The 20,120-nt window shown below is 42.0% G+C and overlaps 1 protein-coding gene across 1 annotated transcript in view; it reads left to right on the top strand.

The window, feature by feature from the left end:
* Positions 1-14,449: 14,449 nt before the first annotated feature.
* Positions 14,450-20,120, top strand: part of Smc4 (structural maintenance of chromosomes 4) — a 33,697-nt gene continuing 28,026 nt past the window's right edge. The window contains exons 1-5 of the mRNA XM_051157289.1: positions 14,450-14,662; positions 15,616-15,753; positions 16,783-16,961; positions 17,755-17,946; positions 19,555-19,731. Coding sequence (XP_051013246.1) covers positions 15,621-15,753; positions 16,783-16,961; positions 17,755-17,946; positions 19,555-19,731 — 681 coding nt within the window. The 5' untranslated portion in view covers positions 14,450-14,662; positions 15,616-15,620. The remainder of the gene's footprint in view (positions 14,663-15,615; positions 15,754-16,782; positions 16,962-17,754; positions 17,947-19,554; positions 19,732-20,120) is intronic.

Raw genomic sequence — 20,120 nt, forward strand, 5'->3', positions numbered from 1 at the left:
GTCAAGAAAAAAAAACAAATCAGCATGTAATTACCAAATGAAATTAAAAAATAAAACATAGTCAATACTCTCCAAATAATTGCATCATCAAAATAGTCACATCTTAGCCGGGCATGGTGGTGCATGCCTTTAATCCCAGCACTTGGGAGGCAGAGGCAGGAGGATTGTTGTAAATTCAAGGCCAGTCTGGTCTACAAAGAGAGTCCAGGACAGCCAAGGCTACACAGAGAAGCCCTGTCCCGAAAGAAAAAAAAAAGATTCACATCTCAATATGTATTTATTATTTTGAGCAATATCACTAGACAATATAGGGGAAAAAATCAAGTGAGTATACAGGGCTGAAAATCTCTTCACCAGGTCCACAGTTACAGAAAACTTCATGAAAGAAATGCTAACTAGAGATTTTTAAAAATCATTGGGGCTCACTGAGATTATTTCTTGTTCCCCTAAACTAAGGAAATCTTCTGGATAGGCAAGGTGTGCAACATTCTTCACTTCTCTCTGGGTGATTTCTCTTAAACTTCAAAAGTATAACACTATATGCAGCACAGACAGTAACAAATGTGATTTGCTTCAGGCATGTTTACTAGGTTTGGTTTGGTATTAAGGTGTTCTCTAGCTTTCTCCAAACTCCTTCCTCCCTTCCATCAGACCCTTCTAACCCGAGATTCATGGAGCAAGACCCAAATCATCATGGCCAATTAAAGCAAGCCTTTTTATTCATGCACACAAGCTGTCTCCCCCTAAAGGTGGAGCTAAAGAGATCAGCACTGGACACGGGTTTACAGCTCAGGGGTAAGGTGTAACCGGCGTTTTGGCTACTTTGTGAGTTCCTTTTTCTCTCTTCCACCCTTTTCCACCCTTATTAAGCCCCTAACACTAGAGAGGAGAGAAAAAATAATAGAGGGAGAAATTGGTGAAGTTATTGTCAGACTACTTCCTGCTGATTGGAGCATCAAGTTCCTTGGGGCAAGTCTGATCTTCGCTGTCAGGATACCTAATTCCTTCTCGTTTCTTTGTGCATGACTACTTGGCAAACTGCAACCAGAAACCAACAGCATCAACCCAGCACCTATCAGCCAACAACAAGCCTGCCTCTTGAACTCCCATATCCTCTAAAAAGTTGCCAAATTTCAAAACATCATATACTCTCAGAAACTATCTGCAGCTGGCAAAATCATGCCCCTGCTAGAGCATAAGGCAAATCATAGTCACCTGCTGTGAAGCTGCCCCATAGCCCCACAACTGGGATTAAAAAAAAAGCATATGCCCATAGCATATCTCTCTCTCCCTCTCTCCCTCTCTCCCCTCTCTCTCTCTCTCTGTGCGTGTGTGTTTTAACACAATTACAAAATTCTCACTACAGTAAGGAGTTTCCCAATGTGTGTGTGGGAGGGGGGAGGTTGGTAGGAACAGATTAGGCTGGGTTACAGAGGCAGAACATAACAAAATGGTCATAATAATGTAGCCATAACAACGTTTTGAAACAAAGGTAAGATTGCAAGATGGTCATTACAACTTTTTGAAACAAAGACATAGTTGTTGTTTTTCTTGAATAGGCAGTTCAGAATCATTCATAGTTAAAGCTACAGGTGAGGCACAGTCTAATCCTTAAGAAACAGATTTACTCATAAGCAGGAATGAGCCTAGTTTGTCTTTACTGTAAGATGGCTTTTAAGCCTAAAATGGAGGTAGGCTGGTTCATTATTAGAAGAAAGGTAAATAACACTTTAAAAAGACCCAGTTCTTCACAATTATTCAAATTTAAAGAAGTACAAAAGAATTACAGAATTCTTGTTGCTCCTGCAACTGACAAACCATTGGTAAGATATTTACATAGTTATACTAGTACAACCAGAACACGAAAACAATTACATCGCCCACGAGTGGTGGCGCACTCCTTTAACCCCAGCACTCCAGAGGCAGAGGCAAGCAGATCACTGTGAGTTTGAGGCCAGCCTGGTCTACAGAGTGAGTTCCAGGACAGGCAGGGGTATTACATAAAGAAACCTTGTCTCAGGAAAAAAATATTAGGATATTTCCTCACCAGAAGAGATCGTAATCAACTTTATATAGTAAAAGCAGAATGTTTTTGTTAATGGTCCACCAGCCATTCAGAAATAATGGTGCCAAAGGGTCAGAGGAAGAGAGAAACAACCTACCATAGGGAAGACTCTCCCTGGCTCAGAAAAGTTTTCTCTAAATATTCCATGTAGCTGAAATCATCTGCATGAATGGCATATACATCTTTATACACTATTAAGTAGGAAAATTAACATTTGCACACAGCCTACTGAGAAGCGCAGAACAGCCTGAATGCTGCATTGAGGTGTTCTTATCTAACCATGTGTGACGGCTAATTTCAACTGTCAACTCGGCTGGAACAAGGACCACCTAGGGTATTAATGAGACATCTAAAGGCGTGTCTGTTCTGTGAGGATGTTTCCAGAGGCTTAGCTGAGGAAGTCCCACCTGTAACACAGGCTTGACATACCTTCCTGTGGCTTGGATCCCAGACTGATGAGGGAAAGTAGGAAAAGGAAAAAGCTAGCTGAGTACTGCACTCCCTTTTCTGTTTCCTGGCCAATGCAGCAACAAAGCTGTCCTGCCATGGTGTCTTCTTGACCATGGTGGAATGTATTCTTTTAATATGTGAAGGGTCTGACCAGCCAATGGTGTCTGGGTAGTGGGGTAGGGAAGGGTCTGACCAACCAGTTGTGTCTTCATAATGGAGTAGAAAGCTGTAGAAAATTTCCAGAACATAATGTTAAACTTTACACAAGAAACAGAACAGCAAAAGTAATGCTTGTTTTTTATGCTGAATATCATTTACCAGTTATAATTGATGCAGTGAAGGTATGTATGTATGCATTTATTTGTTTTGTGCAGTGGCATTCTGCCTGCATTTTCTGGGAGGGTGTCAGGTCCCCTGGAACTAGAATTACAGACAGTTCTGAGCTGGGAATTCAACCCGGGCCTCTGGAAGAACAGCCAGTGCTCTTAAACATTGAGCCATCTCTCCAGAGGGTAAACATTTATAAGGCTTGAGAAAAGACCTCTGAAAAACAGAGAAAATGTGTTTAACAGGAAGGTTGGGTGGACAAGCTTGTAATCCCAACATTTAGGATGAAAGTAGTAGGTTAAGCTTACAGTCCAACCAACACCCACCACATTTAGTCACCTCACAGCACCATCATAGTCAAAGCCACTATCATCCCTGCCGCTGTCGTTGCAGGACAACCAGAATTGATCCCTGGAAACACACCAGACACAATGCTTAGAAAGCTACCTCAAAACACAGAAGCAGGGGTGACAGGACTAGCAAGCAGTCAGGAAAGGGGTGGGTTCTTGGAAAGTCAAAATAAAAGCTTCTATTTTCATCTGAATGAACTGAGAATTGGGTACAGGGAGCCAGAGAACAGACAGGATTTCAATAATGCAGAAGGAAAAGCAAGTATTTGGGCCAGGAAGTTCTCCCAATAGTGCCCAGGCCCAGTGTTGATTAATATTATATATCAACCTGGAAATGTCGTAAAGGTACTTTTCACAGGTGATAAGCATTTACCAGCACTTTTTCTAAGTTAAAACATATCCTTTTGCAGAATGTGAACGAGCTTCATCCAATCAGTTGACAAGCCCTTAAGAAAAAGAAGAGCAGGGATCTGACTCTAGACTATAACACAGATGCACAGTCTCCATCCTTGGGGCTCAAGTGGGCAACATAAACTCTTACTTCAACTTCCAACTCGTTAGACAATGTCCTGTGGATGTTAGACCTGACAGCTCCCACAACCAGGAGTGATAGTTAGGTGAGCAGGTAAGGGTGTGTGTGTGTGTGTGTGTGTGTGTGTGTGTGTGTGTTGCAAAGATAGCCATATAAGTGAAAGGAAATAATAGAGTAGTTATGAAAGACCTTTAAATTATATAGTATTCAGTATGCTTGGAGGCAGAAAACAATACAAGAACCACTAAGCTGGGACACATTGGGAATATATAGAGACAGAATGAGTAACACATTTCCTTTAACATCATTTAATCAAGGATGTTGACGATGGCTATTATGACCTGGGTGTGAAATGGACCCCCCCCCCCCAGCCGCGCGCACACACACACACACACACACACACACAAATACTCACATAGGCTCACGTGTTTGAACACTTGTTCCCAGCTTGTAGCACTGTGTAGGAGGGCATGGAAACTGAAGTAGAGCCTTGCTGGAGGACAAAGGCCACTGGAGCAAGTCTTGAGGGTTATAGCCTGGGCCTGCTCTGCTCCTCCAGGCTCTTGCCACCATGGACTGACCCGGTTCTCTGCTGTGATGTCTGCCATGATAGCACTATGACAGACGGCAGGCTCGGAACTGTGAGCCAAATTAAATCTCTTCTCTCAAGTCGCTTCTCTCAGGTATTTGTTCACAACAAAGAGAAACTCTAATTAATATAATTTGATACTTCTACTTTTTTTTAGATTTGTCTATTTTATTTGTATGAGTGTTTTGTCTGCACACATTTATGTGCACAGTGTGTGTGCCAGGTGTCCATGGAGGTAGGAAGAGGCCATCGGATCTCCTGGAACTGGAGTTACAGGTGGTTGTAAGCCACCATGCGAGTGCTGAAAATTGAACCAGGTCCTCTACAAGAGCAACAAGCACTCTTAATAAGTGCCATCTCTCCAGTCCCAGGTATACCTATTTTTAAATACAGACTTACAGAAACATACACATGGTAAGTTGGCAATGAATAGCATAAAGCAATGCCAAGCCTCAGCCAGGATCAAATACAAATAAATACAAAAATATGATAGCTTTTTTTTAAAGACAGGGTCTCACTATGTAGCCCTGGCTGGCCTGGAATCACTATGCAGACCAGGCTGGCCTCAAACACACAGAAATCCACCTGCCTCCGCCTCCTGAGGGCTGAGATTAAAGAATTGTGCCACTATGCCCAGCTAAGATAACATTTTCTATTATCCAGATGGACAAATGAATACACACAGAATCCAGTGCTGGCATAACATAAAGAATTTGTCACTTGGGAGGCAGAGGCAGGTAGATTGCTGTGAGTTCGAGGCCAATCTGGTCAACAAAGTGAGTCCAGGACAGCCAAGGCTACACAGAGAAACCCTGTCTCGGGAAAAATAAGTAAATAAATAATTTGTCTTATGGTTGGGAAATCCCCTACATTAAATCTTATTATAAAAGAATACTTGGCCGTGCGTGGTAGGGCATACCTTTAATCCCAGCACTCAGGAGGCAGAGGCAGGAGGATCGCTATGAGTTCGAGACCAGCTGGTCTACAAAGGGAGTTCAGGACAGCCAAGGCTACACAGAGAAACCCTGTCTCAAAAAACAAAGCATTTACTGCTCTTGCAGAGGACATGGGTTTGGTTCCTAGCACACATGACAAGCAGCTCACAACCTCTTGTGATATCAGTTCCAAGGGTGCTGTGGCCTCCACAGGCACCTGCAGAAAATGGTGCACAAAAATACATACACATAAAAGATGCAAAGACTTGAATCGTGGGGGTGTGTGTAAGCACAAGTGTGTGCCAGGGTGTCCACATGCACACACAGAGACCAGAGGACATGGCATTCCTTCCTCTCCATCACTCTCTCTTATTTTTTGAGACAGCTAGGCTGGCTAACCAGTGAGTTCCTAGGATCTGCCTCCCTCCACCCCCAAATGCCAAGGTTACAGGCACATTTTGTCATGCTTGGTTGTTACATGGATGCTGGGTATTTGAACTCAGGATCTTTTGCTTGCACACTATATTAATTACGTTTCTATTGCTATAATAAAACACCATGGTCAATGTAAATTATAGAAGAGTTTATTTTGGCTGCAGTCCTAGAGGGTTAGAGTCCATAATGGTGAGCCAGCATGGCAGTGGGCAGTAGACATGCTTAGAAGGTGCAGGAAGCTCAGACTTCACCTCTTGAACCGAAAGCAGGAAGCAGAGAGAACAAACTGGAAATGGTGCAAGGCTTTCAACATCAAAACCCACTACCAATAATCTATCTCCTTCAGCACGGCTGTACCTCCTAAACTTCTCCAAAGAGCACTATCAACTGGTGCCTAAGTGTTCAAATGTCCAAGACTATGGAGAATATTCCTCATTTCAAATCAACAGCAAGTACCTCTCTCCCTCTCTCTTTACATGCGTGCGCGCGCGCATGCGCGCGCGCGCACACACACACACACAAATGTCAAAGTCAGTAGCTCTGTTTAAGTTCTTTTATGGCTCTTCAACAAAAAGAAATATGAAAGGCAGATTTTTTTGTACTCAGGTAAGTTATATCATAGAACCACTAGCAAACTAAATTTAAGGTCTATTGCACAGCTGAGAAGAATTGAGGGCAGACTCACTATTACCTAGAAAAGAGTAAGACATTTAAACCTCCAAAGCTAAGAGGCTTATGAATGATAGTATTCCTATATACGCTTGCTAAAATAAATTTAACTTGTAGCATATGTATTTCCTTACAATTCTCCCCAGGACAAGTATCTCTACTCCAATATTATTTTTTGTTTTCTGAGACTGGGTCTTATGTAGCCCAGGCTGACCTCAATCTGGCTATGGAGCTGAAGATAGTCTTGAACTTCCGATTCGCCTGCCTCAAGCTTACAAGTACTATGATTACAAATACGTACTATTAAGCCCAGCATTCAGTATTTTCCTTAAACATTTTTTTTTTTTTAATTTGGTGCTAGAGAGATGGTACAGCAGTTAAGAACACTTGCTGATCTTGCAGAGGTCCAGGGTTTGGTTCCCAGCACCCACATGTCAGCTCCCAACTGTCTGAAACTCCAGTCCCCGAGGAACCGACACCCTTTTCTGATGTCCTCAGGCACTGTATGCACCTGGAGTACAGACATACATGTGGGCAAAACACCCAGAACACAAAATGAAAAAATGTTTTAAGTTTTATTTTATTACTGTGTCTGTGGACGCCAGAGAATAACTTTTAGGAGTCAGTTCCTGGGATAAAACTCACATAATTCGGCTTGCATTGAAATAATTTTTCCCTAAGAACCATCTCTCTGACCTCAAGATTAATTAACTAACTCTCTGTGTGTGTGTGTGTGTGTGTGTGTGTGTGTGTGTGTGTGTGTGTGTGTGTACAGCCGCACAACTTGAAGAAGGTGGAGGGCTCTCTCCTTCTACCATGTAGGACCAATTATTCTACTGAATGGGCCATTTTGCCAGACCCCTATATCGGTTTGGGGGGTGGGGGACAGGGTGTTCAGTTAATTCTAACAAACCACTGATTCTCTAATCTAGAATATATATAGTACATGGTAGGTTAGGGGAGGGTTTTGTCACTGGATAAAGTGACTGTGGTGCAGGCAAGAGGACCTAGGTCTAGCACCCATGGATAACCAGCACGTGTCTGTAACACTGGCAAAGGGGACAGAGAACTGCCAGTAGGCCCAGCCAGGTGGTAAGCTCTGAGTTCAGTGAGAAACCCAGCCTTAAAAACTAATGTAGCAGATGACAGAGAAAGACACCTAGCACCTACCCCCAGCCTCTATGTGCATGCACACAGACAGACATGAGCACCTGCACACACAGGTACATACAAACACATATACACATGCATGTATACACCTCACCTACCCACAAATGCAGTGTTATTTAATTCAACTAATAGAGAAAGATTGCCAACAAAATACAATGCTACATGATTATTCTTTTTAAATGGGCTATCTCTTTTGATACAGAAAGATGTCTATGGCATGCAAGAGAAAAGCAAGATGTACAGCACTATTATTTAACTTAGAGTTTAAGGAACATATCACACAAGCCTGATGACCTGAATTCAATCCCTAGAACCTACCTAAAGGCTCTAGAAGGAGGATACTGAGTTGTTCTCTCACCTCCATTTGTGTGCCACAGGACACGCTTACACACACATCATGTACATATACTATACATTTTTTATAAAATATAATTGTGCAAATGAAAAGTGATATATATTTAAGTTGGTGGGTACTAAAACACATCTCTGGAAAGATATACAGACATTTAATGATGGAGGCCAGGAAGAACCCAGTGAGAAATGATAATTATATCCCCCCTCCTTTTTTTTTTTTTGTACTTTGCACCTGTACTATGCCCTACTCGTATACTGTTTGACGCTTCTAATCACACTCAGTAACAAACCAGACTGGCCTTGATGCATGGGCTTCTGCCTCCCAAGTGCTAGAAGGCTGAACCACCACACTCAGATTTTGTTTTGTTTTTTGAGACAGAATCTCATAGTCCAGACCAACCTTAAATTAGCTGGTAAAATAATCGTGAATTTATTCTTCTGCCTTTACCACTTGAGTGCTGACATTACAGGAGTATGTTATCCATAATGAGCTTTATACAGTGCTGAGAATCAAATCCAGGGCCTCTTAAGCACTTTACCAGCTAAGCCTACATTGCCAGTGCCTAAATGCCTTATTTCATTATGTTCATATTCAGACTTTTAAGTCTACTCTATAACGGTGTGTTATATCTTTACTTCATTATGAAATTTAGTTTATGGCTGTTAAGAATAGGTTTGTGCTGCCAGGCATGATGCTTGCCTCTAATCTCAGAACTCAGGAGGTGAAGGCAAGAGGATGAGAAATTCAAAGCCAGCCTGGGCTACATAGTGAATACAAGATCAGCCTGAGGTATGTGAAGCCCTGTTAAGGGGGAAAGGGGAGGAGAGGAAAGGAGGGAAGGGGAGGGAGAGGGAAGGAGAAAAGATGGAAGGTGAAAGAAAATATTTGTTCTGAGAGGGCATGGTTAAATTGGATTAAAATTGAGGCTGTTGTGACACCCTGCATCCTTCATGTTCCAGCCCCAAGTGCTTTGGTTGCTGTTCCTCATCATAAAAAGACAGCTTCAAAGAAGGCACCTGATCTAAACTGTTCCAACATTTCAGACTATCCCACACAGGTCTAATATTAAGCCTAAAATTTCTCAACATTTAGAGACTGAACCACAAATTCTGTTCCCAGCTGTCTAACCATTTTTTTAAAATTTGGGCTCCCTACAGGTATTCCCCACCCCAAATTAGCTTAAAAACTTTAAGAGAAAGATGCCCCATTTCCCTTAAGTGGGGTTGGTTGGGTTTTTGGTTGCTTTCTTGGGCTATAGATGTATATTGTCATTAAGAGGTATAGAGATAGAGATTGTAAAGAAAGGGGAGTATAGAGATATGTAGGGATGATAGGACAAAAAGTAAATTATTGAATCTACTCCTCAACTTAAGGCCTAAATTGTTACTCACAAATAAGGTTAATTTTAATTCATTGATATAAAATTTTGTATATTGATACAAAATAAGTTTAATTTTGATACATTGAAATAGAATTCAAATTTAGTATTATCTTTCACATTATATTTCAACTCTAATATGAAATATTGTCCACATACAACTCAACTAATACAAGGTTTACTGCCAATACTCTGATAGTGCTGTTGCAGGCTGTTTAGGGTAATTAAGTAATACAAGTCAATTGTTAGTTGATCAATCATGGTCATGTCAAATATAAAAATATACATGCTAGGTTTAACAGATAGATATAATTCTATAAATAGATAAGACAAAATAGTTCAATATGGTCTTCAAAAACCTTAGAGACCAACAAAATATGGCATAAAAATGTTTTTATTACTTTAAGGATTCTGTGACAATAAAACAGGTTAATTCCTGGCAGCACCCAGCCTAGCACAAAGATGATGAGCATTGAAGAACCTCCTTGTGGAAATGGCTTCAGTGTGGCACAACAGCCACAGGACAAAAATGCCCTCGTTTCTCCCACAGTAAAAGTTCTGCCTAAAATGGGCAAACTTGTATAGCCACAGAATTGACAGCCAACCTCTGCCAAGACAGGATAAGCAAGTCCTCAATGGTTCCTGTCTTACAAATATGTCTGTCAGATATACTGAGCCAGAAGGCTGAAGATGATGCTTCAACATTATAGAGAGTTTTGGGTGTCTGTTCTGGCAGTAAACTGTCTCTGTCATTTTTTCAATTTGGAAGCTGCCAATCTGCACTTCTTGTTTACTTAGGTAGTTAAATTTATTCCTTCTTGTGTCTCTGATGGGGTTGAAGACCAGATAGTTTTAAAATTAAACTTAATTGTTTAGGAGTTAAAAAGATACTTTTAGGTCTAGAAAGATACTTTTAGGTTAATAGATTTGAGCTTTGATAGATACTGATTTAGTTCAAACTTTATAACTCATCAAGATAAAATACATAATATTTTCTTCAAGGTTGCCAAATATCCTTTGATTAAACATGTATGTAAGTCTTACCTATTGGTTTTTATAATTTTTCATAATTGTACTTGCTGTATATAAAAAATGGTCTTGTTTATTTAAACAGAAAAGTGAAATTGTTGGGGGATGGTCTAATGTATTTTGATGCTAATTACTGCTTGCTGTCTCTGTGACCCACCTTTTGATTAATAAAAAGCCATCCCACCTGGGCAGGACAAAGGAGGTAGGTGTGGCTAAGGGTCCCAAGAAGGAGACAGAGGAATTCTGGGAAGAGAGACCTGAAGGGAAGAGAGGAAGGCCACCATGGGTTAGATGGAGGAGAAGCACATGGCCGGAGTAGATGGAGAATTCAGCCCAGATGAAGAACATTAACAAATATTTGGGATTATGGATAGAAAGTAGCTTGATAGAAATTGGTAGAAACAGACGGAATAGGATTGGGGCAGGTACCTGTCCCACTATGGGAAATAGTTTAGAGAATTAATGTCTGCCCTGCCCCAGGTTAACTATGGATATTTTAAAACTTAACAAATGTTTATGTCTTAATTGATTGCTAGCCAGGCATACTGATAATACTAATAATACTGGTAATTTAAAAACAATAGGCTGTCATTAAGTAAAATGATTTATTGAAAACCACTTCTTTCTACTTTAATTAAGACTTTCCATACTGAAAAGAATCATCCAAGCCAGTAAAACTAGTATCTATGTTCGACCTGTTACCTCTTCACTAATTCAAAGATTTGTGGCGCCCGCGCCACCACAGTACCAAGTCAAGGGCAAGGGACTGTGGATTTAACACACACACACACACACACACACACACACACACACACACACAATAACACAGTGGGTCCTTCATGCTAAGAGAGCAGCAGCAGCAGCTTTTATTCAGTGTTCAAAGAGCCTTCTTATAGGCAGCGAAACAGGAACGCCACTTGCTGGTGAAATCCCTCAAGAGGTGATTGCACACAGGAGGAAAAGTCTCGAGGAGGGGAGGGGTGTGTTCACAGAGCAGTAAACATGACTAGCTAACCAACATAAACACAGACATGGAAGCTGCTAGAAACAGGATATGAAACAGCAAGACAGGCAGGCAGCCCAGTCGGGCCTGGTTCCTACAAAGATTCACAAAGAACCTTATTGAATTGTCTTTAAGGGTTTATACACTTAACCACCAAGATCTATAAAAGCAATATTCTGTCCAAAGTAACTTTGAATTCTTTCTATTGCATAGGCGCTCTTCACCTATCACATGAAAAATTGTTTAATAACAATCTAACTAAAGCTACCACTGATCTTTTTCCTGTAACATATCCTACTTCAGTACTTGTTAATTCTTTTCCTTCTCCTCATTCTTCCTTTAAAAAAAAAAAAAAAAAGGATCTCACTGTATAGCATTGGCTCTAACTCACTATTAGCCTAAGATAGTCTATAAACTAGTGCTAGAGTTACAGAAACAGCCACCACACCCAGCTTGTATTCTTGTCTTGCTTTTCAAGATCCTTCATAAACTACTATTCCTCAAATTTGATATACCATTATTGATACTTTAAATATACTATCACCCAGTAACATCAAATATGTATGTGCACTACATGAACAACTACTAACAATTCTATGAGATAGTCAGCTGTTGGTTTTTATAAACACTCCCAGAGATAGCTGATGAGTAAACTGCCCATTTATGACAACCAGAGAAATAATGGGATTTAGGGTTATCTTCTATGTGAATGGCTGCATGTATGTAAATTGTGTGCCTAATACCATTGGTGTCCAGAAAAGGGTCTCAGGTCCCCTGGACTGTTGTCATGGCAGCTGTGAACTGCACAGTGTGGTGCTGGGAACCAAACCCAGGTCTTCTGCAAGAGTAGCAGTGCTCCTCAGTGCCAAGCCATCTCTCTGCCTCCCTGTTTTCTAATTAGATCTTTCTACTAAATTCTGGTGTGACTAGCACATACACTGTTCCATGTGGTCTAGTCTACCTTTTTATTATATTTATTTTACATGTAGGAGTTGAGTGTCTTAGCTGCATGTAAGTGTATCACGTGTAATGCCTCCTGCCCGAGGCCAGAAGAGGGCACTGAATCCCATTGAACTGGAGTTACAGATGGTTATAAGCCATCATGTGGGTGCTGGGAACTGAACCTTGGTCCTCTGCAAGAGCAGTAAGTGCTTTTAACCACTGAACCACCTCCCCTGGCCCAGTTTACTTTTTTCATAGTAGGTATCTCTTTGTAGTACTTTACAACCTCTGCAAATACAAAATAATCCAGAAGCCTCTCCAGAGAATCCTTTTATCCTTTGGTATTCCCACCCAACCCCACTGCTTATATTTAATAAGAACAAGATAATGATAGATACAAGGTGTCAGGTATTATGTTGTACGGAGTTTATTAAATGAGCATATGGGGAAAAGAAAAGGGGGGAAGGGGTAACCCAAAAAGAGAGAAGAGACAGAGAGAGACAGAAAGTAAGAGGGAGAGGGAGGGGTAGAGAGGTAAGAGAAAGAGAAGGGGGAGAGGGAGGGAGGGACGGAGGGGGGAGACAGACAGACAGACAGACAGACACACCATGTGGAGGGTCTGTCCTTTTATATGGTCCTGGGCACGGTCATGCCCCCCCCCATGGCAGGTAAGCAATGACATCACAAGTAGGTGGACTGAAGCAGAATCCTAACACCCATCCCCCCCCCAAAAAAACTGTATTGAGCTTTATAGTGACATTTATCTTATGAAGATAATTTATTTTCAACTATAAATACAAAAGTACATTATAACATTAGTAAGTTGTATGTCCCTAAGAGCCATAATATATTTTAGAGCAACAATGTAAATGCATTCCTTCAAAAGGCTTATTGTTGCTCTAATAGGCTAGACCCTAAATAAGTAAAGAGAGGAGAAAAAGAGGCTAGCAGTTCTCAGTTTAAAAGTTGCTGTATACAGGGAATTCCGGGATAGCCAGAGCTATACAGAGAAACACTGTCTCAAAAGAAAACAACAGCAAAAGCTGCTGTATAAATACTAACTGGAGGCAGCCAAATAAATCAGTGGTTCTTTAACGCTGTGTGTGGAGGGGGCGAGGACGGGTGATTCAGACGGTTCTTCAAAATTATAGGAAAACTAACCCTCCAGGAAAACAGAGCACAAACACACACACACACACACACACACACACACACACACACACTTTGTATACAATTTTCGGAGAGTTAGACACTCAGTCCCCAACCACCGTTATCTTCAAACTCAGGTTAAAACCCATTAACGAAACTAAGTTCTCCGGGAATAGAAGTTGTCACATCTGTTTAACAATCCTGGCAATTCCTTTCACAACGTAATGCACACAAATGCTACTTACGAAATAATTCCCCCTATAATGGCTAACACCAGCAGATCGTTTCTCCCATTAGAAGCCCTGTTGGCCAAATGATTATCTTAAATGCAAAACCTCTCATTAGTGACACTAACACAAAATAGTTCGATAATCATTGCTATTCATAAGTGACCAGCAAGATTACTCACTAATCTGGGTTTCCTCGCTTTACTTATAAACTCCACATCCCAAGATCTACATCCTGCTGTCAGGAAGATGGAAGATAACTGATGCTCCGCAAAGCTCATCCCTTCAAAGCAAGGGAAAGTAAGTCCCAACGACCGCTACTGCTTCCAAGCCCTTTCTCCAAAGGCTCTGTGGGGTGAAGAAATTTACCTCAAGTTCCAGGAAAGCGGTGGCGACTGCCTTCAGAGCTCAGACCAGTTACCGAGAAGCCTCCCGACCTTCCCGTCACCATAGTGATTTCTAAGCGCTCCGTGGGTTCCCTTTCCCTGTTCCCGCGATACTTGCCAAACGCCAGTCACCCGAGCAGGCCCTAGACCCCGCCCCCAGAGGAGCCCGCCCTCTCACTGAAGGGTGTTATTGGACTACTGGGCCCCGCCTACAGCTGTGGGCGGGACCCTGCTGGGTATTTTTCCCCCCTCTTTTTCAGAATTCGCCCGTTTTTCACATGCAGTCGCGCCAGCCATGGGAGAGGCTGTTGTCGCCACAACTGTGTTTCTGTTAAAGACCCATAGGAAAGACGTAATCCTCCTTAGCTCTCTCGTCTCACTTGGTCGAAACTTCCCCCTCGCGCCACTAAGGGCCCTCCCGCCCCCCCTGCTTAAACCCGCGCATGCGCCCGAACGGCCCGAAGATGGCGGTGGGAATCGCCGCACTTTTTTTTCAAATTCGCGGGTCCCAGAAACCATTGCGCGCATTTGTAACGAATTTCCGTTCGAGTTTGGATTTTAGGCGCCATTTTCGAGTGGAAGGACCCGGAGCCGAGACACCGGTAGGAGCGAGGCTGGGGGTCGGCCGTGTCCCACGGCTTCAGCCCCTATCGGAGTGGAGCCGCCGACAGGTAAAGTACTTCTTTTTCTGGAGCAGGTTGTCACATTCTCCCTTCCTGCCTTACGGGCGCCGGGAACACAGAGGCCTGGAGCCGGAGCGGCGGAGGCGGCTCGGGGAGCTCCGTTGCCTGTCACCCCTCCCCCTCGGGCGCCGGGCGGAGGCTCGGGCGCCTCTTCTTGGGGGAGGCTGCGAGCCGCTCGGGACCAAGACGTTCCCCCTGCAAGGCCGGTCCGTCACGGCTCCCAAGCGGACTGCGGCCCCACTCGGTACCTTTCCTGGCAACTTGGCATGGTTTTTATACTGTCCATCGGGATTCCGCCCAGGGCCCGGGAGGGATTAGACCCCCTTCAAACCCCGGAAAACGGACCCATCCGGAGCAGACGCTGCCAGAGTCGGATTTAGCAGTGTCTAGCGGGTGAACCCGGCTTCGGCCAGCTTTTCCGCTGGGGCGGAGGAAGAGAAAGGAGCTCGACTTCCCCCACCCCACCCCGGGCCGTCCGGGCGACCGGACCTAAATGGCGGGGAGAGGGGAGCGGTTGAGGACGACGAGTCTCCGGGCAGGCGCTGCTGCTTTCGAGAGTAGACGCTCCGACACCAAGCCGGACGGGCTCCTCTCTCTGATTCCGAACGCTTTCATCCCCAAGCCCCGACGGCGTGAGACTGTCTGCAGATGTCCTTTGCCTCCGCGGGGGCGGGTGGCCGGGGCGAGGTCCTCAGTCCTGGGTGCGTTTGTCGGCACGAGTGGGTTTTTTCCCCCACTCTTCTGGATCGTAGAAGAACCGGCCCCGCTTGGTTGTTGCCACGGCGGCGTCAATAGTAGCCGCTTAACTCAGGACCCGTTACCTGCCCGCGGGGTTGGGGAACGCGCCGGCCGGTGGGTCTTGGGCGGAGCCCGTCCTGCTGCGGCGGGGCCTGGGCAGCGAACTGCGGGCTGACCTGACTCCAGGCTCTCTTCTGCCGCAGCCACCATGCGGCGTAAGGGCACCAAGCCCTCCACTGCTTGCCACCAGGAGGAAGGGCCGCCGCCCTCACCGGACGGCGCCCACAGCGATGGGGACCCGGAGCAACCGGCCGGCGGAGCGGACAGCGCAGCAGCCGCAGGTGAGTTGAGTGGCCGATCAGGATCCGGGTGCGTCGGAAGCCCGCAGAGACCCACTAGGGTTGGAGGGGCGCAGGCGACAGGTTGACGTCGGAAGGTCGGGGTTGCACGAAATGCAGCTCCGAGAAGCAACTCTACGGTTTTCAAAGGAATTCCATGCAGTTTTGCTGCTGGAAGGGATGAGGGTGAGCGGAGGAGATTTAAGTTGTGAATTTCTGTGATGTTTTGGAGTGGCACTGACGTCTTGAACATACTTCCACTGAAAGCGGCTTGGTCAGCCCAGAGTTGCTGAGCGCCTCCCTGACCTAGACTGGACTGAATGTGATGTCGAATTGCTTGACGCCAACTTCACCCTTTAACGTCTTGGATTGCCATTTTGGTGCAATATTAATTTGTACTCTTTAAAAAGTGTGTCTGTGTTGGCGTATGTGCCCCTCAACAAGTGCAGGTGCCCGTGGAGGGCATGTACCTGGAGTTATAGGTAGTCCTTCGTCTCCCGTTGTGGGTGTTGGGAACCAAACGCGTGGCTCCTTCAAGGAAAAAAAAAAACCGCTGAGCCCCTTAGAAAAGGGTCTAATTTAAGATCGTGCAGCATCCTGAGTGTAGGAATTAAGGGCTGCTGTGAAACTCCTGTGGCCATGTTACTGAACCTTGTGAGTTTTAAGTGCTGGATTTTTCAGTGGTTGGGCTTGCATCTGCTGTTTAGATAGGATGCAGGGAATCTGTTGCTACCTTCTCAGGTTTGCTTTGTGGTGTAGTGTATGGTATTTTGACTCCTAAGAAATACAGTGTAGTTGTGCCAGATTTTATAAATTGTCTGATGTCTTTCACGGATTTTACTTTTCAAGAAACTAATCTGCAGAATGACCCATCCCCATGAGTTTAGGATATATTTATATGGAAAATAGACTCCTCGGTTTTATAAGTAACACCCAGCCCTTCGTCCCATTCTTTAAATACTAGCAGGCAATAGGCCTCCAGCTAATTACACTAATGTGGGCTTTCCCCTCATTGCCTTTACGCTAACCTAGAGGCTCCAGGTGAGGAACTTGATAACAGAAGTCTAGAAGAGATTTTGAGTAGTGTCCCTCCACCGCCACCTCCCGCGATGGCCAGTGAAGCTGGAGCTCCTCGGCTTATGATAACTCATATTGTAAACCAAAACTTCAAGTCCTATGCTGGAGAAAAAATTCTGGGACCATTCCATAAGGTATTTGCCTACTTAAATAACGTGTAATGCATCTTTATTACAAGATATTTCCGTTTTCTAACTGACCTGAGTCTTTGCGCTCCCACTCACCCACACAGACATGCTCATAGACACACAAGCAGTGTGTTACCTGTGGTTTCTGCAACAGGAATTAGTTTTTCTTGATCTGATATTTTTGGTATATCTTTAGCAATAACATTTTCATGTTGAATGCAATCTGTTTTTGTTAGAAGGGAATGTTTTCCTGTTGGCTATTCTAATGAGTTTTGTAAAATGTAGGGTTAGAATTTGAGTGTGGTTATATTTAAGATATTATAGCTTGTGCTAGAGCAGAAGTTAATGTACGAAACTTACATTGGGTTTTTGGGGGTGCATGCTTTTCCCTCAGCTCAGTAGCCCACTCATTCTTGGAGCACTTTTCTTAATAAATTGCTTTTATTTATAAAGAGAAAGAAAGAAAGCCCAAATTATGTATCTTCTAATAGTGAAAACTGTTGGGGGATAGTTCTGTGCACTGTGCATTCAAATGCTGATTTATGTTCCCTGAGATCTGGTTGCAGTCCCACCTTGGGCACTGACAATTAACTATCGGAGAATCTCCTATCTCAATGTTAGTGTAAAAATTGTTCTCCATCTCTTATTGGAGATTAGGAGCTGGGAAAAACATGTTATTTTACAGAAAACGTTTAAATACCTTTAGTTTTTACTATAAATTAATGTGTGGAATACCTTAAAATTAGTAATATTGGTGCTGTAACTGAATTTAAAATTTTTTTAATTTATTTTTATGCAGCGCTTTTCCTGTATTATTGGGCCAAATGGCAGTGGAAAATCCAATGTTATTGATTCCATGCTTTTTGTGTTTGGCTATCGAGCACAAAAAATAAGGTCTAAAAAGCTGTCGGTACTGATACATAATTCTGATGAACACAAGGATATTCAGAGTTGTACTGTAGAAGTTCATTTTCAAAAGATAATTGACAAGGTAAGAAAGTATTTTCTACTTGCAACCTCAAGCAATAAAAACAAACGCGCCACATTTTGTTATTGTAGACCTTTTTTGGTTGTTTGTTTTTTGTGGGTTTTGTTTTTTTTTTTGTTGTTGTTTTGTTTTGTTTTGTTTTTGTTTTTGTTTTTTTTTGTTTTTTACATTTTGTGTATAATTAAAGCAAAAGAAATATTGATTACTTATATGACTGTATTTACTTAAACTTTTTGGAAGAAAATAGTAACTTATGAGGGCAGTGAATGTTAATTAAGCATTCATTCATTACAAATAAGGGCTTCATTTTTAAAGTTACACTTTTTATTACTTTAGAATAAACATTTTAATCTTTAAAATGTAATAATTGACTCATTTTGCCACCCCCATTATTTCCTTGTACATTAAATTTGTTATTAGTAGCTGTTTGTGTGTGTGTGTGTGTGTGTGTGAGAGTGATATGAAAATTTCTAAGGTTTCAACTACCATGATGAAGCTATTTTTTGAAATGGTAGGTGACAGGCTAGCATTTTTGTTTGCTAGAAATACAATTATAAATAATGACCATGTTATTTACTCAGTTCTGTGGATGTTCTCCTTTATTTGTTTAAATATTAGCTTAGAATATCCATGATTCAGAAGCAACTGAAAAGAACCTAAAAAATGAAGAAATGCACATGATAAAATAACAGATGGATTTAAACATAAAGACATTTAACTACACAGAAGCATCTATCATGGTTTTGGTTCTTAATTCGTTCTGTTGTACATTTAAGTTAGAAAAATAGATAGCTAATAAATCGATTATTAATCCAATGCCTATTAAGTTTGATTCATCTAAAATTAAATATGACAGAGCCTTTAAGAGTAAATGAAGTCTAACTCTAAAATAGATCTATAATTTGATTTTTTTTTTTTTTTTAATTCTTCTTGTTACATCTCAATGGTTATCCCATCCCTTGTATCCTCCCATTCTTCCCTCCCAATTTTGATTTCTTTTATCAGGCATATAATTGTGACTTTTTACACTTTGTTTTACTTTCAATTGATGATAGGAAATGCTATTCCAAAAGGGGGTCCCGTCTACACACACCACCACCACCAAAAAATATTTCCCCTTAGTATTTTCCTTAAATGATCTCTTCTTGTAGCTTTTTAATCAGTCAAGAAGGTTATTAATTTGACTGTTGGTCGTTTTAGATAAGCTGGGACTCTTGTCCACCTTCTTTGGCTCTTGCTCAAATATATTTTTGGCTTGTTTGAGGATGACTCTTTGCTTGATTTGGCTTTTAGCTTTTAGAGATCTTTGAGAAAGAAAACAAAACAACTTGGAGAAGTATCTAGTCCTTGCTAAAGCAATTTTTTTTTTTTTTTCATTTCATTTTAGAGTGATTGTCAGCTAATGTGCATATTTAATTCAGGGGAGATAAAACTAGTGATAGCAGGTGAAAAGGACTAAAATTCATTATATTAATGTATGACTCTTAAAGAATATAAGATAATTTGAATATTTAATCCATTGCATTAGTTTTAATATAAAATAAATGAAATCTGGATCAGACCTGTGACTTAATACCAACAGTTTTCTGATTTTGTTTTTCCTAAAAACAGGAAGGGGATGATTATGAAGTCATTCCTGACAGTAACTTCTATGTATCTAGAACAGCCTACAGAGATAACACTTCTGTCTATCATATAAGTGGGAAGAAGAGGACATTTAAAGATGTTGGAAATCTTCTAAGAAGCCATGGGATTGACCTGGACCACAATCGATTTTTAATCTTGCAGGTAAGGTTAAAAACACTTCCCCAAGGTTCTTAGTTTTGAGGTTTTGCTTTGTAATAAAGCTTGAAAGAGTGGGGTGGCTTTTTGTTTTGTTTTTGTTTTGTAGTTTTGTTTTTGCTTTTGTTTTTTCTGTTATGTGCATCCTGTCTTTTGGAACCTTAAAGTACTGTAGCAGCACATCATGGTTTACATACTACAGTCAAGATGCGAATCATCATTTGCTGCTCTAGAAATTTAAGGAAATTCATTCAAGATTATGTTGTTATTGCATGTTTGTTTTATGTTTGGATATCTGACATTCTTGTTCCGCTCTAGCAGCACGTAAATATTGGCGTAGTGAAATAAATATTAAACACCAATATTATTGTGCTGCTTTAGTGTGACAGGGATAC

This window comes from Acomys russatus, chromosome 15, assembly GCF_903995435.1.
Source record: "Acomys russatus chromosome 15, mAcoRus1.1, whole genome shotgun sequence".
NCBI lineage: Eukaryota > Metazoa > Chordata > Mammalia > Rodentia > Muridae > Acomys > Acomys russatus.